General features: G+C 47.7%; 2 protein-coding genes across 4 annotated transcripts in view; one reads left to right on the top strand and one right to left on the bottom strand.

Moving 5' to 3' along the window:
• Positions 1–17,214, bottom strand: part of CCDC42 (coiled-coil domain containing 42) — a 176,405-nt gene that overhangs the window by 53,417 nt on the left and 105,774 nt on the right. The window lies entirely within an intron of this gene.
• Positions 8,137–17,214, top strand: part of MYH10 (myosin heavy chain 10) — a 100,607-nt gene continuing 91,529 nt past the window's right edge. Inside the window, exons 1-2 of one of the 3 annotated variants that reach the window (XM_080367433.1) lie at positions 8,137–8,571; positions 11,305–11,682. In XM_080367433.1, coding sequence (XP_080223559.1) covers positions 11,338–11,682 — 345 coding nt within the window. In that variant the 5' untranslated portion in view covers positions 8,137–8,571; positions 11,305–11,337. Of the gene's footprint in view, positions 8,572–8,661; positions 9,458–11,304; positions 11,683–17,214 lie in introns of those variants that run through there. The other 2 variants (XM_080367435.1, XM_080367434.1) reach the window with 2 other exon arrangements.

Below are 17,214 nucleotides of genomic sequence, written 5' to 3' on the forward strand. Positions count from 1 at the left end.
AATTTTCATCCTAAGGCTCTACCAAGCATCGCCACTACGATGCTCGGTGATGGGGCCATCGCTCCAGTCCCACACAGGCAACATTCCCATTTCCCACCTAGGCATGGGTGCAGCCTGTGTCGGGGACACGGAGAGACCAGGGACCAACACGCACTCCTTGAGAATGGCTCCCAGTGTGTACGGGAGGCTGAAGCTTCCCCACCCCGCCCAGGCACACTGCTTCAGGTCCCCATCTGCCAGCTGGGGACACCTTCCCCATGCCATTACTCTGCCCTGTCATCCCTTGGGGGCTGTGACTTGGGGACAAGGTACACCAGCACAGCACAGTGTCTGGAGGGGACTAGACTCTGCTGGTGGGATCCCAGTGCTCAGGCCAGCACCGGTGCCACAAAGGGGGGAGCACCCTGACCTGAATAGGCCCATGCAGGCTCATTTGCCCTTTGGCATCAAGTGAAGCGCTGGTGCCCATCTGACAGTGGAGCTGGGCTCCGCCTCACTAATGTGCCAGGGCTGTGCCAGGGGTTAACTGCTCCTGACCCTGCTCATCCTCACCCGCCCGAGGGAGTGTGTTGGCTGGAATTGAGCAGAGTTCGATCCCCTGTCCACCACGGTCCCTCCTCCCCAGCCCAGGGAAGGTGGTTGGCACATGAGTTACAAACTAAACGACCAGCTGATAGCTGAGTATTGGCCTGCTAATTAAACCAGCAGGGTTCAGTCAATCATTAAATTGGATTGAATTAAATTGAATTAGATGGTGGCTGTGGGCTAACATCCCAGGGCAAGCCCGGCTGCCAGGGCTGTGACGGGAACTCCCTGCGCAGCATACCCTGACAGAGCCAGCATGCTGCGATATGGATGTGATAGGAGGATCACTGACTGCTTCCCCTTGCAGGAACATCCCCCGAGAATAATTTATCTCTCAGCCTGTATGCACTGGACTCAGCTGCTGGGTTTCTAGGAGAGAGGGTTTCTCCCGTTGGCCCTTAAGTGGTGTCAGGAAGCTGGTGTCCACAAGCCCTGACACTCCGGCTTTCACGTCAAAGATAAATCACCATGGAGGAGGCTTGTAAAGGCCAACTGGCTCCTTTGAATGTAATGCAATAAAACAAACTGCGTACGGTAATTGGTAATGGGAGGAGACCACCCTCTTCCCTTTTAGGCATGCTATCATGTCTCTTGCCTAGAGGTGAACTGGACCAGGACAGACATTCTTCACGCCTATGAGACCAAGAAGTGCAGTATCAGCACAGAAAGGGCAAGCTGCACCAGATGACATATCCTACAGCCACTGGGTCTGTCACAGTCTGCTGGACACAGGAGGGTGAGAGCGGCTGGGACACGCTCCTCTGCCCCAGCCTCTGAGCTGTCCTGAGTCAGGGAGTGACTGCGATGTGCCCAAGGCAGGCAGCAGGTCCAGCCTGGACTTTTATCTCCTGTTCCACAGCAGAAGCTGCACCCTGGGAGAAGCACTTGCACATCCCTGGCGAAAATCTCCAGGCAAAAACCTGAAGGCCAGCCTTACGGGACAGTAAAGCCACTGATGAGCCCCAGAGCTGTGGCTGAAAAGTGGCCATGCTGCTGGAGCCACCAACTGGGACAAGCAGCTCCAGCCCAGGTGGGCTCAGACACACTCGTGCCCCAGTTTGGGTCTGCTGATGGATAACCGGACAGCATCCCACCAGGTGGTGAGAGTTATTTATTCAAAGACCAGAGAGGAATTGTAGTGCCAGGCTGCTCATGAGCAGGCAGCAGCTATAAAAAGCCCTGCAATTGCCTTCCAAGCTGGTGATTCAATAACAAAATGCAAAAGTAATATTAAAGCTGCCTGCTGTGCCAACTGCTGGCTGTCTGCAGCAATAAAAATGCCGTAAATCACCTCCAATTAAAGACTGCACAGAGTCTAACTGAAAGCTCCAACTGAAGCTGGGAAAATCCCTGGTACACCAAAATCGCTGGGGCAAACTCTTCATGCCATTGCTTGCCACTTGCAGGAGACTGGAGATGGTCAGAGTGCTGCAGCCTGGCCCCACAAATGTGCACTTCTGAACTATGAGAGGGTTTTACAGGGTTAGGAGAGCTGGCAGTGCCTGTGCCCCATGTCCAAACACGAGGTAGGGCTTGGGAATGCTTTTGTGTGGTTTTCTAAGCAGACACAAGCTCTCAGGGTCAGGTCTGAAGAAGACAAAGTTGTTGCTAGCCCTGGAGACTGCTGGCAGTCTGGTGGGACCTGCCGGTGCACTTGGGTATGTCCATGCCTTCCTCAGGTGGACCTTGAGGAGCTCACACCTTCTTGCAAGGCAGGGAGACATCTTGCATGCATTATTTGTCTTGAAAAATGAGCCCTAGGCTCCTAAGGCAGCCCAGCAGCCATCTGATCTCCGCTCTTGCTGGAAGGTTTCTCCTCTGTGGTCTGTCAGATGCCATTCTCAGCTCAGCTTTTGGTGATTTACTCCTCTGAGTAGACCCTGAAGGGTTTTTCTCCTCCTTGGTACACAAGGATGTTCAAAGAGCACCTGAGGGCAGGTGGGAGGCAGGCGTGTGGAGCTGGGATGTGCAAGGACAGGCCTGCTTTTCAGCACAGATCCCATCCTGTTCCAGCAGCATGGCCTGTGGGACACCTAGGGCAGCCCTGGCCCAAGCATCCCCTCAGTTCTCAGCATCCCACCCACCCTGGCATGGCCCCCAGCCTGCAGAGAACAGCCAGCTCTGCTGTGCCTTTGTTCCTTGTCCAACGGGCATGGCCAGGGCTTCTGCCGAGGGTGCTGGATACACCCCGATGGGAACTTTTTCGGTACTGTTTCTTTTTTGCTGATCCTTTAATTGGGTAAAAAAATGGATGGGTTTAGTTAAATCTCTGCCAGAAAGGAGCGATTGGTCTCAGATGGAGATTTTGGTCCAAGAGGAAGGATTTGATCCCTTCAGCCCAGCCAAGGGCCACTGCAAGGCTATGAGAAAGCCCCCTGCTTGCTCCCCAGCCATGACGAGAGCTCAGCAATCCCACCCTGCAGCTGTGGTGCAGTCATCTCTTTCAGAGGCAGCTCCTCAACTTCTGCCCAGCCCCTCCAGCACACAGCCAGCCCAAACCCTGGACCAGGCAGGGAACTTGCATTCCTTAGCATCACTTGTGTATTTGTATACAACAAATCTCAAAAAAACCCACCCTGCTGGGTTTGCCCAGCTATAAATGGGGCATTTAGTTCAAATCAGAAAACATTCTGTGAGCTCTGGCAGCATGGGCAGAGGGATGGGGGAAGGAAAGTGAAGGGATAAATAGTTTCCAGCCAGGGTAGGAAGGTGGGAGCTGTACCAGGACTGTCCTGCCTAGAGCAAATGGAGATGTGGCATGAGAGAGCAGGCTACAAATAAACCTCACATCCAAAATGTGAGGAGGGGAATCTTTCACATCCAGAGAGGCATGCATGACGTGCTCATCGTGCTGGCATCCAAGCACCTAATCTTGCAGTTGTGCTGAGTAAAGGTTGGTTCTGGACAAGGCAAAGAACCCCAGGGAAATGTGCCCTTTGCAAGTGGCTTCATGGGAAACCTCGGCTGTTTTCTCAATTTTTTTTTAAGTCTACAAAATTCTAGCTAGGTTGAACTAGATGATCTTCTGTGGTCCATTCCAGCTTGAACTACCCTCTGATCCTACAATGCCTAAGAATTTTCTCTTCTGGCCTTTCTACTATGTAATGGCTACACCCTTTTCCCTTAAAAGGAGCACTGCAAATGAGAAGTACTTCTGCAATGTGAACTGGTGTAACTGGGATGAGAATCTGACCTAGGGAATTGCAAACTCTCAGCTAGACAGAAGGAAAAGGGCACCTCCCCAAACCTGCCGCACGTGGTTTTCCCAGGGACAATTTCCGATCTCAGGGTGTGGTGAGTGAGGCGGGGGAGGACAGATCTCCCAGACAAGTTCCTGCTTCGAGGGGAAAAGGGAGGTTCAGATTTCTGGCTGTTTTTAAGCAGACTTGTGAATGAGCCCTCCATTCCCCTGAGGGAAAAGAAACACATGCCAAACCCTTGTGTGGAGGGTGGAAGGCATGGTTGCAAAAATCCTGCTTTACCTTCCCAGCCTCTGCTCCTTCCCAGCATGACGGATGCAGGAAAGGGGAAGGAAGAGAGAAAACACGGAGTGGGTGAGCACAGGTCCCCCGTGCGTGTCTAGGTGTCACTCCTAGCATGATTGCAGCAAGATGATCCAAGATGGATCTCATCCCAGGTCTTCCGCTTCAGCCCTTCATGTTTGAGGAGGCTCGAGATGTTCTACGAAGTGTCCTGGCTTCCAGCACAACCTGTTAGAAAACGGCCACATGGGTGTCAGAGGCTTGCTCACGGGGAACACAAATCTTTCGCTCTGCTGCTTAGATCTTGAATCATTTGCTGCAGAGGTGGCTATTTTTGCTGATCTGACATCAGGTTCACAGCAGCTTGTCCTACCAACTATTGTGCAATCCCCTTTTGTGAGTAAGAAGCAAACTTTCCATTCCTGATTTAGCTAGCTTTTTAAACTATCCAGGACTAAAATATATGATGGGTGAGACAATGAAGCTCATATTTGGTGCCGATTCCTGCACGGTGCCCTGGAGAACACCCCGTTTCAAAACGTTTCCTATTGACATATGAGATAAAATAAACAGCGCGGTCCTAGGGGACAGCATGCTTCAAGAAATAAGTGTAACCTCATCTTACTGTAATTTATTACATCTCGGAAAGCTTTGAAACTCAAGCATTAAGGATGAGGCTTGAATTTCCAATTCCTTTCAAGCTTCTCCCATAGAAATGTTTACTATAAAGTAATTTTATTGTGAAATAATTTTTCTTTTATTCCTACACTTCTCTGTGTTTTGATCCCATGCAACAAAGCAGTCAGTTTTCACATGAGCATTTCTGCTTTTTCCTCGAACCTTCCTTCTGAAGGTGTCAAAGCACATTATACATCAAACATGATCTCAACTCTGACATGGCAAGCGGGTGTAACAATGTTTCTTCCCTTTGCAGGGTGCATGAGGGCAGGGAAGGTACCGTGGCTACTCGAAGTCGCAGCAGTTCAGGGAACCTGGAAACTGAATACGCATGATTTCATTCATGTGTCCCCTTGTCACCCCCAAGCACAAACGATATCTGTGCATATGCAACTCCAACACTGAAATATTGAATTCTAAATTGAATGGCTCAGTATTGTTCAGTACTTGAAGTTACGGAGAAAAAAATCGCCCCAGAAAGATGCTAAGATGTCCTGCTTTGCAGAGACATGAGGCTCCTGGGGGAGGCCGGACCTGGGTCTGTAAGTCTTGGAGATGTGCCCAAAACCTGCTGCAGTCAGAAAGCAGGGCAGAGAGGGAGGACGCCAGTCTCTGCAGGAAGCAAACGTGTCAAATAATCAAGAAATGAGGATCATTTGGCTTGTTTGTGGATGCTGGTAGGGACATGTGACAGAACAAACAGCTGCTGGATGTCGATTGTGTGTCTTCCCCTTGTAGAAGTTCATTCTGCCCAGCAATGTCCAAAGCAGACTGGCGGTGTAGGTGTATATCACCCAGTATGGAAACCAGCTTTCCAATACAGGTCACCAGTCCTAAGACCTCTACATTAGAAAGGAATGGAGCCTTTTTCTCCTAAATCCTCCACATTGTTTTAAAAATCTCAAGCACTGTCTTATTTACCTGCTCAGGTTCCAGCTCTGGAAACACCCATGGGGACATGCTTTGCCTTAAGCACATGCATGCCCTAGTAGCAGCGGTATCATTAGACGTCTGCTTAAAGGTAGAGAAGCAATTTTAGGATTAGGGAACAGCTGAGTTTCTATTTCAAATACAAGTATTTTATGAAAGATGTTTCTTTCTGCTCTTTTCAGTCTCCCGGGGAAGATGAAAACATCATCTTTCCCTGTATGGGTTAAAGATGTTGAGTAGATTTGGGGAATTCCTTCCTAACACTGGCCTGGATAAAAATCATTATGTGATAAAAATAATAACTCAATGCTATAACTCTGACACGCTTCATGTGGCCTCTACAGGGTGCTCAAAGATTTTCCATGGAAATAATTTCCTGAAAGAAACAAAACTCTTCCAACAGCCTGTCTCTAGAATAATGTTTTCTGTGTGATATTTATATTTTTCTTGTAAAAGATGCTGTATGCCTAAAAATAGAAGTTTTGTGACTGAAGCCTGAAGCAGTATGATATGGAGGTGCTGACCTGGAGCGTGAGGGTGTCGAGGTGTGGATGCTGCACCATCCCGAGGCCTCAGCTGCCCCCAGGGGTGACTGTAACCAGTGCATGATGCACTCCTTGCGTGCATGGTTTTTCCAAAGGCAGCAAATACTCATCAGGCTGCTCCGCTGTAAAGCCCTGGCGAATGCCAGCTGATTATCTCGTGGAGACCTGATGGCTGAGAAGGCAAAACTGTAAACCCCGGGAGATGTGGCACACTGGATGCCTGTATTTAAGCAACCCAAAGGCTGCGTGGTGTTGGCCTTGCTCTGCTGCCTACGGCTGCTCGGGGCGGCTCGCTGTGCAGCTCAGCCGCCCCGGCCCCGGGAGTGGCAGGCCTTGCAAAGCAAAAAACAGCTGGGGAGTAACCAGTTCAGCCTTTCGGCTTTCATCTACCTGCGTTTGCGAGTCAACACCCTTATTTTTGGTGAAACAGGATGTACGAGACCTCCCACTGAAATGGTAATTAAGAGGGAGACTTTCATATAAATTCAAGTGCCAGGAGTTGCGCATGAACTGATTTGTGTGCAGAGATGAGCAGAGATGACCGAATGATTCCCAGTTCTGTGCCAGGAGCCTAGCTCTCCACGGTTTGCTTTATTGTCTCCTTTTTTGAACCAAGCAACCTGTCCAAAAAGGCTAAGCTGTATTGAAATGGCAGGCACTGCTTTGAAACACTTCCGTTTGTGCAGGTAGACCATAGAAAATCCCGCTTCCTAAGCACAGGAGGAATGGGAGACATCATTACTCCTGGCCCCAGGCACTGCCTGACACCCCCTGTCCTTCCCGGGATCCCCCGCTGCTGCTTTGCCCTGTGCCAGGCTTGATGCTCCTTCCTGCTGCCTCTCCCTGCTCCTCACCTCCCTCGTGGTCTTGTTCAGAAGGATCTGACACAAATTCCTCCCACCAAAATAGCTAATTCCTGAGCCACTGGCATTTCGTCTGGGTGGGGAAACGAAACCCGCAACTCCTGTGAGGGGAACCGTTGATGCTTTTAGCTACCTGCTGGCACGCAGGGCTGGAGGGAGCCATGGTTGTGGCAAGAGGTTGTGCCCATTCCCCAGAGGCTGAGCACACCATGTGCGATCCCTGAGAAGCTCCAACCCAGCAAGCGAAACACGGGAAAGATTTTGAAAAAAACCAAACCAAAACAAAAAACCAGGGAAGGCCATCACGCCGTTGAAGCTCTCCATCTTGAAATCCCCCAAACCCACCTGGCACCGGGTTTCTGTGTGAGCCCACGAGACTCTCAGAGACATTGCAAATGGCCTTCCCCATGCTGCTGTCTCCCACCTGCCCACCCTATTACAGAAAGTTTATGGCAAATGGGTGAGAGCTCCAAAAAGCCTCGGGATTATGTTTAAGGAAGGGGAAAAAAACCACACATGGGAACACGCGCTGGGGGGGCTGCAGAGCCAGCGCGGGGAAGCTGGGCCAGATCCAGGGGCTGGGAGCCTGCGTCAGACATGCAGTAAGGGTTGAGTGTTTTAATAGTCAGGGTAATTAGCCCCGGGAGCAATTACTGAGGGCTGCGGCAGAGTTCCTAGAGCTTAAAAGTTTGGAAATCGGGTCCAGGTGCTTTTCTGCTGGACTGCCATCCCGGCCTGGGCCTGGAAACCAGCGCGGGCCGCCTCCGCCGGCGCTGCTGAGGTGAGCGTGAGGCGACCCGCGCCCGCAGCGCGCCGGGGCCTGGTGGGAGGGCACTGCCCTCCTCCAGCGCCCCGCCGACCGGCCTCCCCCGTTATCTCTCCTCTCAGTGGAAGCCGGCCTGGCTGCCCGGACCTTAAAAACCCTTTATTGACGCAAAACGCCGGGACGCCGCGGAGTGTGGGTGGGAGCGCGGGTGGGTGAGGGGGAAGCGCGCGCCCGCCCCGCGCTGCAGCACCGCGCGCACCACCCGCTGCAGCGCCGAGGACGCGCCGCGCCCCGCGCCAGGCGTGCTGCAGCGCGGGGCGGGGCCCGCCCCGACAGGCGTGGCGAACCCCCAATGAAAGAAGGGCTGTGGGACGACGGGCGGGACCATCCCACCAATGAGCGCTGGGGAGGCGGGGCGAAGCGGGGAGGCTGGGTTTGGAGGGTAGCGTGTGGAGGTTGCTATGGCCGTGGCTGGAGAGCGGCCGCGTCGCGCGCCAATGGGACAGCGCGCAGCGGAAGACGGACGTGGCCGTCGCCCAATGGGCCGTCGGCGGTCGGCGGCGGCGGGGGCGGGGCCTGCAGCGGCGGCGGCGAGCGGGGGGCGGAGGGCTCGGTGTGGCGCTAAAGGAGCGCGGCGGGCGGGGGGCGGAGCGGCACGAGTGCTGAGGAGCCGGGCGGGCGGTGCGAGCTCCGGGGCACGGCGGCGGCCGGGCGCTACACAGGTGAGGCGGCGGGGCCCGGCCCAGCGGTCCCGTCTCCCCGCGGCGGGCTGGGCCGTGGCGGGGGGGTTCGTTGGGGGCGCACGGGCGGGCCCGCCCGCGGAGGGGGTGGGGCGGGGGCGGCGGGCCCGGCACACAAAGACCCCTTGTGTGGGCCGCGCCGCCCGTCCCGCCCGCCCGCGCCGCCGCATCCCCCTCCCGCTCGCCCCCCCCCCCCCCCCCCTCCGCTGCATCGCCGCTGCTCCCGGCTGCATCGCTGAGGGGAAGGTGGCCATTTTCTGCTTTTCCCGCAGCCTCCGGGCGGGCGGGGCGGCGGCTGGGTGGGGGGCGCGGGTCTGGGGCCGGGCCGCGCCGGGGAGGGGGCCGCTCTCGGGCCCGGCGGCCCCGGCAGCCTCCTTTGTCCTTCGGGGCGGCGGCGGGGCCTGCGGGCCTGTGAGGGGGCTCCCGCCGCGGCACGGCGGCGAGCATCAGCCCTCGGCGCCCGGGGGCGGTGCGGCTTCTGCGGCTCCTTGGGCTGCCTCTGTCCTTGAAAATGCCCGGGCTGCGCTGAGGGGTGCCGCTCCCCGTCCCCGCCGGGGTATCTCCACCCCCCTTTTGTTTAGAGGAGCAGAGCATGTGTAGGGTTTTTTTTGGTTGTGGGTGTCTTTTTTTTTTTATTTTATTTATTTATTTTTTTTAGCACCAGTCTTTTGGGAGTACTGGATTCCTGCATGATAAATGTGCTCATTTGTGTATTTAATTTGAATGCCATTGTTAACAGAGGAGCCCTGGGTAGGGTAAGCTGGAGCTTGCTTTGCTTCTGCAGAGGGTCTTTTGTGACGGGCTCTGTGGAATTCAAAGCCAAAATGGAAAAATGACCCTGAAGCTGCCTGCAATCCCTCTGTGTAAGGTGTGTTCCTCAGGACCTGGTATAAAGTCAGTCCATGCGTTCATTTCAGTCTTCCACCTTGAATGCCACTGGGGAACAGCAATGATTAATTTTGTGTTAAAAGTTTTATTTGACCTCTAGATTTCACTACATCTTAGTGTGCAGAACTGAGACAGACCTTATCATAAATGCGTTCGGCTATTGCACCTGGCAGGGAGCTTTCAGACCCTGACACCGGGATGCATTCGCACGCGAGGGCAGCAATGGTGCTTCAGGCCTTTGTTGGAGCTTCAGCAATAGTCTAGCACAGTGGAGACAAACAGCTTTCTGAATTGGGGTTGGAGGCTCGGATGTTAAATTTTTGGGCTTCTTGAGCCAAATGTAGCATTCCTTGAATAAGAGCTTCATTTTCCTGGCTGAGGAGTCCAGCTATCACTTACAGTGTCCGCTCAACGATTCCCTCTTTCTCCATTGATTTTTTTTCTTTTTTTTTTCTCTAAGAGGTTCTTCTAAAATACTTTAAATGTTGAGTCATTGCCTCTTGATTTGAATTAAGCTGGTACTAAACGGTCTGCTCCTCAAACCTCTGGAGGGTTCAATGACTTCATACTTACATTAAAGTTGGACAATGTAACAAATGTCCATGCCGTAGATGGAGACACAACTATTGTATTTAATTACATGTTCTTCTGAGGATGGGTGTGTTGCAGAACTTCCATCAGGGTGCATACCATGGTATGAAAGATGACAAATGCGGTTTGCGAAACATTGCTTGCTTTTTGAAGCTAACCTTTGGGTTACCTGCTGGAAAAGGCTATCATTAGCTCATGTAACATTCTTCAGCAGAGAAGATCTAGTGTGTGGAAAAATCCCCAAGATATTTAATGACCCCAAGTACTACGTGTCAGGCTTGACCTTGTTGCTCCTTGGGCAGTTATGGATGAAACTGCTAGCTCCAGGAATCCTGGATGTGAAAGTGGTATTAACTAAAGGTGCAGTGGTGTCTCTTAGATAGAGGCAGATAGGTAACATGAGTGTTCAGGAGCTCTTGTCAGTCAGTAGCTTTTTCTTGCCCTTTCAAATTGCCCATGAAGCTGTTGGAAAATCTAACATTGGTCCTTGCTGTGTCTCGAGCCTCAAGGTAAACTTGAGATCTGGAGACATTTTTTTGGAATATGGTAATCTCTGTGCTCACAACTGAGAACAGAAGGAGGTTGTAGAAATGCAGTGTCTTATGTTTTTCAGGAAGAATGTGAGCAAGGTTTAGCTAGCTTAATGGCTTGCAGAAACTCCAAGTGTCTCAAGTTTGTCTGTAGTTGAAAATCCACATTTTTAAAACATATTCTCCCTGCCTTCTCGTTACCGTAGTTGGCTATCCACTGAACTTTTTTTTTTAATGTATTTTTTCCATCTATTTTTTTTTTACTGTTCAATTGAAGCAGAGTTTACTGGCAAGCTTTTTTAATTTGCTTTTTATCCTTATTTAAGTCTTCCTTATTTAAACACAGAAGACAAATTATGTTTTTTCTGCTTGTAGATGTCACATCTCTGTGCAGTAGCTCTCCCTGGTTGGTGTGCAGTTAGAACCAGTTTATACCAAGTTTCCTGTGCAGGGTCTGGGATTATACTCGACAGATCACTTCAGCTTTTGTATGGTGGTTGGTGGGTTCAGGGAGCTGCTGTGTGAATAGGGACTCTTAGTTGTATAGCAACTTCTTTAGACTGTGAAAGAAATTAACGATGCTTCTTGATCAGATGCAGGTATTAGTGATGGATCACTTGCTTGATGCAGCGTAGCTCCATTCCTCTTATCAATAAGAATATGGTATGTAATGTACTTTTTGCTTTTTTTGCTCCCCAATTTACAGGGTAACTGATAGTGGACACCTTGACTTCCTACAATGGCACAGAGATCCGGGCAGGAAGATCCGGAGAGATACCTCTTTGTGGATAGGGCTGTAATCTACAACCCTGCCACCCAGGCTGACTGGACTGCTAAAAAGTTGGTGTGGATTCCTTCAGAGCGCCATGGTTTTGAGGCAGCCAGCATCAAGGAGGAAAAAGGGGATGAAGTGTTGGTTGAACTGGCAGAGAATGGAAAGAAAGCACTAGTCAATAAAGATGATATTCAGAAGATGAATCCTCCCAAGTTCTCTAAAGTGGAAGACATGGCAGAATTAACCTGTTTAAATGAAGCCTCTGTATTGCATAATTTAAAGGATCGGTATTACTCTGGGCTCATCTATGTAAGTACTAATTATTAGATTCATTACGGGTGCTAATTCAGTTGAACTTAATCTGATTCCCATTCCTTTACCTATTTGAAATGGAGGAAGTGGGTCTTGTCTCTGATTCTGATAGCCTAAATATTTTGTGTCTGTACCACTTGGATTAGTCCAGGGTCTTTTTCCATGCTGTGTACAGGTCAAGAACCCTGTTGTCATAAAACAAATAATAAAAAATTCTCCTATGGAAATAATTCTGCAAGCATCTTTCAAAAATAGAATGTTAAATGGCAACTCTGGGTGCTTAGCTCATGCCACTTGTTGGAGTACTTGCCTCAGACATGCTTAACTGATACAGTGAATAGTATCAAATGGCTTGTTTGAGCTGACGAGAGATTACAAAACCGAACTTCGCTGAATTACTGTTGTTTAATTGCTCATGTGAATAAGCATATATCTTGTTTTAACTTGCTGCGTATTAAAGATGATAATAAGAGTCTGTGCTAAGCTCTTATTTAAAAGCTGAAGTTAGACAGAGTGCTAGGAATGCAAAATGTCTTTTTGGAATCTAATATCAACTTAGTGGGCCAGGAAAGAATGTGTTCAAGTGCTTAAAATAAACCAATAAGATAAAGCTTTCTTTTTTCAGTGGTTTTGAAGCGCTAGTTGGAACATCTGGCTTATCACCATCTTTCTATAGAGTTAGGAATCACAACACCATTGATGGGGCTTTTGACCCCTTTCTTTCCTTGAACAATGTTAAATGAGCGTCTGTGCTGTACAGTTAAGAGTAGCTCCTTGTCTCTTGGCAAAGTGATTGCATAGTGACTTGTTGAGTCAGAGTATCATTAAGAGCTACAAGTAGACTTTCTATCTTAAAAGAAACTGGAACATCTGCTTAAATGCTTGGCTCATTTTGATAAACACTTGTTCTAAACCTTAAATCCATTTTAATTTATTTCCGCTAGTTAGTTGGTTCATTTCCCCTTCCTCCTAGATATTAACGGGGTGCCTTTTTTGCTTGGCCCTTGGTAATATTTGGACTTACTAAAAATTGTATGCAACTTCAATGTATTCTTTGTATTTGTGCTTTTTTGTTAGTTTTCTCTGTGGGTTTTTCGATTTTACCTTGTAAAGGCCTTACACCAAGACCCTTTCAGCAGAGCTCAGTGCAAAATACTTCTGGGAATGCTTCCTGCAACTTTACAAGTAAACTAATTGGATAATTAGTAGGGACTGGATTGAAAATGAAAAGTAAACAAATTGATAGGTCAAAAGTTTTCAGTATATGTATCAATCATATTGCTAGTTGTTATGAAATTCATTACAACTATTATAACTGTAATTCATTATGAAGGTTAAAAGCTGAAGGCCTTAAATGTCAGAGCAAGCTCTAGTCCAGGGACTCCGTACAGTAAACATGGCCACAAATGCTTCTGGAGGATGCTGTTGAGAACCTGTCACTCTTCTATATACACAGTGTATAGAGTACGGTGTTAATTTAGATGACTGACAAATTGGGAAAAAAAACCCTCCCTTTTGAAAGACTGGCTTATTGTATACGTGGAGTTTAAGTGGTATCTTATAGGTAAATTACTTTTTTTTTTTTTTTCCTTCCCCTGCCACTTCCCAAAATGGTGCTTTCTTCTTTTGCTCTTTAACTGTTGAGAGAGACTCTAAAACTTGGTTCCTTGGCATTGAGATACTGCTGTCACATAGGAGGGTTGCTGCATCAGTAAATTACTGATGACTTTCCCTGCCCCCAGGCTGGAAGAAGTTGGTTGGGATCAAGAAGCTGATGGATTTGTTGGCCTTAACTGGAGGCCTGACTTACAGGAACATTGCTGGAGGATGCTGCTGTTATTAAGAATGTTTCTATACAGCTGTAATAATGGCTTCTTGTTTGAAGTTAAAATTCAGTTTGTTTATTGAAAGGGGGGGCTTAGAAGCAGTTGTGAGTACTGTTAGAGGCTGAATACTGACAAAGATCAATAGGCCATAGAGAGAAACTTCTTCGAGAACTTGAGCTAGTGAGGTTTTTAGTGTGGTTCCAGTAGGGATCTCCATTAGGGATCCCTAAACTTCCTGCGTGTGCTACTGTCGCTGCTGCTGCCTGCACAGCCCAGAGCAATTGCCATTGCCTGCATGTCCTGCTGATGTTCCCTTGGTGTAAGGAAAAGAGCCAAAGTTAACTGAGCTGATGGAGTGAATTGTGGTGGTTTGGCCATGACGAGAGTTGGTTAAAAGCATGCTTTGATTTCCAGACAGTACTTCCATTATAACCAAACTGAAATCTTATTGGTGTTGAGCTTAAGTTGAGTTAAGATGGAGATGGACAATCTGGTTTTGATACCTTGAATTCACATTAGGCACCATGTTACCTCTCTAGGAAGCAGAAGATCAAAGAGGGGTCAACTGAAGTAGATACATGTTTCCTTTCACTCCCGAGAAAGGAAACAAATGACTTGAGGGATTTGGCCAGTGAGTCTAGTCATCTGCCTATAATCTACCTCTCAGTGATGACACTGCTGGAGGAACAGGGGGGGGCTGACTAAAGCTAGCTGGTGCCAGTCAGCATGACCTGGGCAGTGATGCTCATTTCATCAAGAGTTTCATGTAACATCTAAGTAGGGATGGCGAGGAGTTTCAGGAACTTCTAGCATTTCTAATGTCTGCCAAGTGGCATGATCTTGGGCTCTGGAGTTGCGATTTTACTGTGCTGTGGGAGATGAACGCAAATGGAGAATGTGGAAGACCAGTGGCATGTAAAAGCATGATGTCCATGCTTGGTCCTGTCTCTATTTCTGGCCTGTTCATGATGGCACAAAAGATGGAAGGTAGCAGGACTTGTATAAGAATTCTGGGAAGAATGGTTGGAGTATAAACCATAGTGATCCTGGTTTTGCTTTGGAGATGAAATAACTTCATTTCTTGCCCCATTTTTAACATCATCTATTCCATTTCTTGCCACAAGGTTTATTTTGAGTGTAACTGAAGAATATGTTAAATATCTTTCCTAGGGAAGCTGTACTGCCTTTAGAAATTCCTTTGAAGTATATATTATATGTAAATATATATATTCACCCCTGAGGATGGGTAAATCTCTCATTATAACTTCTTGCACTTGGGCTTTTCTCCTTAACTAGTTGATGACTAAACACGAATCTGCAGAATCTGAGTCCCCGAGATGATCTCTGCTTGTGTTTGAGGCTTGTTTTATATTAAGTGCAAGTCTTGGCTCTGCAAAGGTACGGCCATCTACAGTGGTTCTTCCCCACCCCATTGCTCCTACCTTTGATAGGAATTTTCACTCCTCCTTGTGTTTCATAGCTGAATCTTTCCAAATTTTGTGCTTTTTTAGGGATATCAGCATTTCTTATGGCAGGGATGTATCCATCTGAGTCACTAATACTCTAAATTGGTCTCTCATATCTTTCTATGCTGGCAGATTCTCATGGGTTTTGGTGTCCATAAATGCTCGTGCACTGTCAATTCTTCAGCTTCATGTAAAACTTTACTGTTGTGCCTGCTCTGCTTTAGAGTGTCCAGCTTTAACACTAGCTTCAGCATGTATTAAGTAACATCCTTCATAGCTGTAGATCAGAAACTGGAGGTAGCTCATTGCAAGGGTACCCAGGAGGAATACCCAAAGGCTTAGGAGGTCCTTTGAAGATTTGGAATAAACATTATTCTGCTCAGACTGGTTTTGTGGTGGTTCTTGAATATCTTTATACCACGATGAACTAAGTTCCAAATATCTTTCTGGGGGCATTGTTTTAAGAAAGGAGTCTAGTTGTCAGAGGTTTTGGGTCGCTAAGATCTGCAGCTTGAGTGAGGAAACCTCTTTTACAAGACCTGCATGTAAAATACCACTGTGAAGGCTTCTAAATACCAGCCCTAGATTTTGGTTTCTGCTTAAGTCATGCCATCAAAATATGATTTCATGATGAGGGGATAATCTGTGAATCAGCAACATCCACTGGAAAAATGTGAATGTTAAGGGTCCATTGGCCTTGAATGCTTCTAAGTTCAAGACTACTGTTGCCTTAGTGCTTTGTGACAAGCTGTGATAGGCAAGAATGCTGCTCCAGTAATTCTCCTTGTCACTGCTTTACAGGGTTCAGACTTTCTCTTGAACCAGCTTCCAAACTTTTCGTGGTCCAATATGGCATTTGAATGGAGGAAATTACTGCCTTTGGTTTTTAAACTGCTGTGCTGTAAGCTGTTAAGGTTCAGGAGTGGTTTTGTTCATGGCTCAGAGGTTTGTGGTCTGTCTGAGCTGTAGCTGCCTCCCTCAGTTGGGAGTCCTTGGGGGGGAAAAATGGGAGACAGTTGAAATGGATCTCTGCTTTTGGTGGCAAGTGGCAGGGTAGATGATAAACAAGGAGGATTTAGTCTGAAAATAAAGTGCTAGGGGGACAAATCCTCTGCTTGACAATATGGTGGGGAGAAATACTTAGGTGCTGTGGTGGAGAGCTATGAATAAGGTCTGAAAGCTGCAAAGGGGTTTCTGATTTAGGAAGAGGCATTTTCTCTATCTTGATCTCTCTGTACTTCAGTATCAACAGTGTATTATCTTCAGTGTCTCTTCAGAAACATTATATATAGACATGACAGTTGTGTTCAAAATCGGGCTTCTACTCAAAGTCTACTACCCACTTGATCTGAAGAAAAGAACTGTGTCAAATTACAAGTATTTAACTTGGTTTTTACCATGTAATTTTCTCTGCAATTGGAAGAGAGTGGCTAGAAAAGTCCTGTTCTTTTACTTCAGAGCAAGATGGGTTTTTTTAAGCTCTAAATGTAAATTTTGACATATGCTATACCACTTTTAGAACTGCAAGAAACAAAGTGGTCAGGAGTGTTTCTAATCATTCTAAATAATATTTCAGTGCTGTGTTAGAGAGCATTCTGGATATGAGTTTCTTGATGTTTTAAATTTTTAAGTCTATGAAAAGCATTTCAGTTAATCAAAATGTGGCTAGTTGAATAGATTAGGAATGTAAACATCTGATTTCTACTTAAATGGAAAGCAACTAGTTCTTGATATTGCAGACACTGGCTGGAATTGGAATGAATAAGATTATGACTGTTAATGCTTCTAAGTCAGGGCCTGGTGATGCTTTTTCCAGCAATTTAAAGCTCTGCTTTTGTGTCAGTACCTCTTGATGGCAAGAAAGACCTTTCTTTCCATTTCACTTTTAAAGTGTATTTTAAACTTTTATATGTTCCTACATACTCTTATCAATGAATATAAACCCATAATCTTACGCTCCTCTTGTTAACAGAAATATTTTGTTAAACCAAAATGAGTTTCTCATTGAGTGCACTAGCAAACACTAATAGTATGGATCCTGTAGAGGTTTGACACACCTTACGGATTTTCCTGAAAAGTGTAAGATCTGAGTTGCAGATGGCTGTATTTTAATGGTCTGAATGGTAAGTGCATACCAGTATCTCAAAAGTTCCTGGATAAATGGCACATTGTCTGCTCAGTGGATCTATAAACTTCTAACTGAAAGAAGGTATCACAGGACCAAAATTTCCCATTCC

The sequence above is a fragment of the Falco punctatus genome (genome assembly GCF_963210335.1).
Source record: "Falco punctatus genome assembly, chromosome: 1".
NCBI classification, from domain to species: Eukaryota; Metazoa; Chordata; class Aves; order Falconiformes; family Falconidae; genus Falco; species Falco punctatus.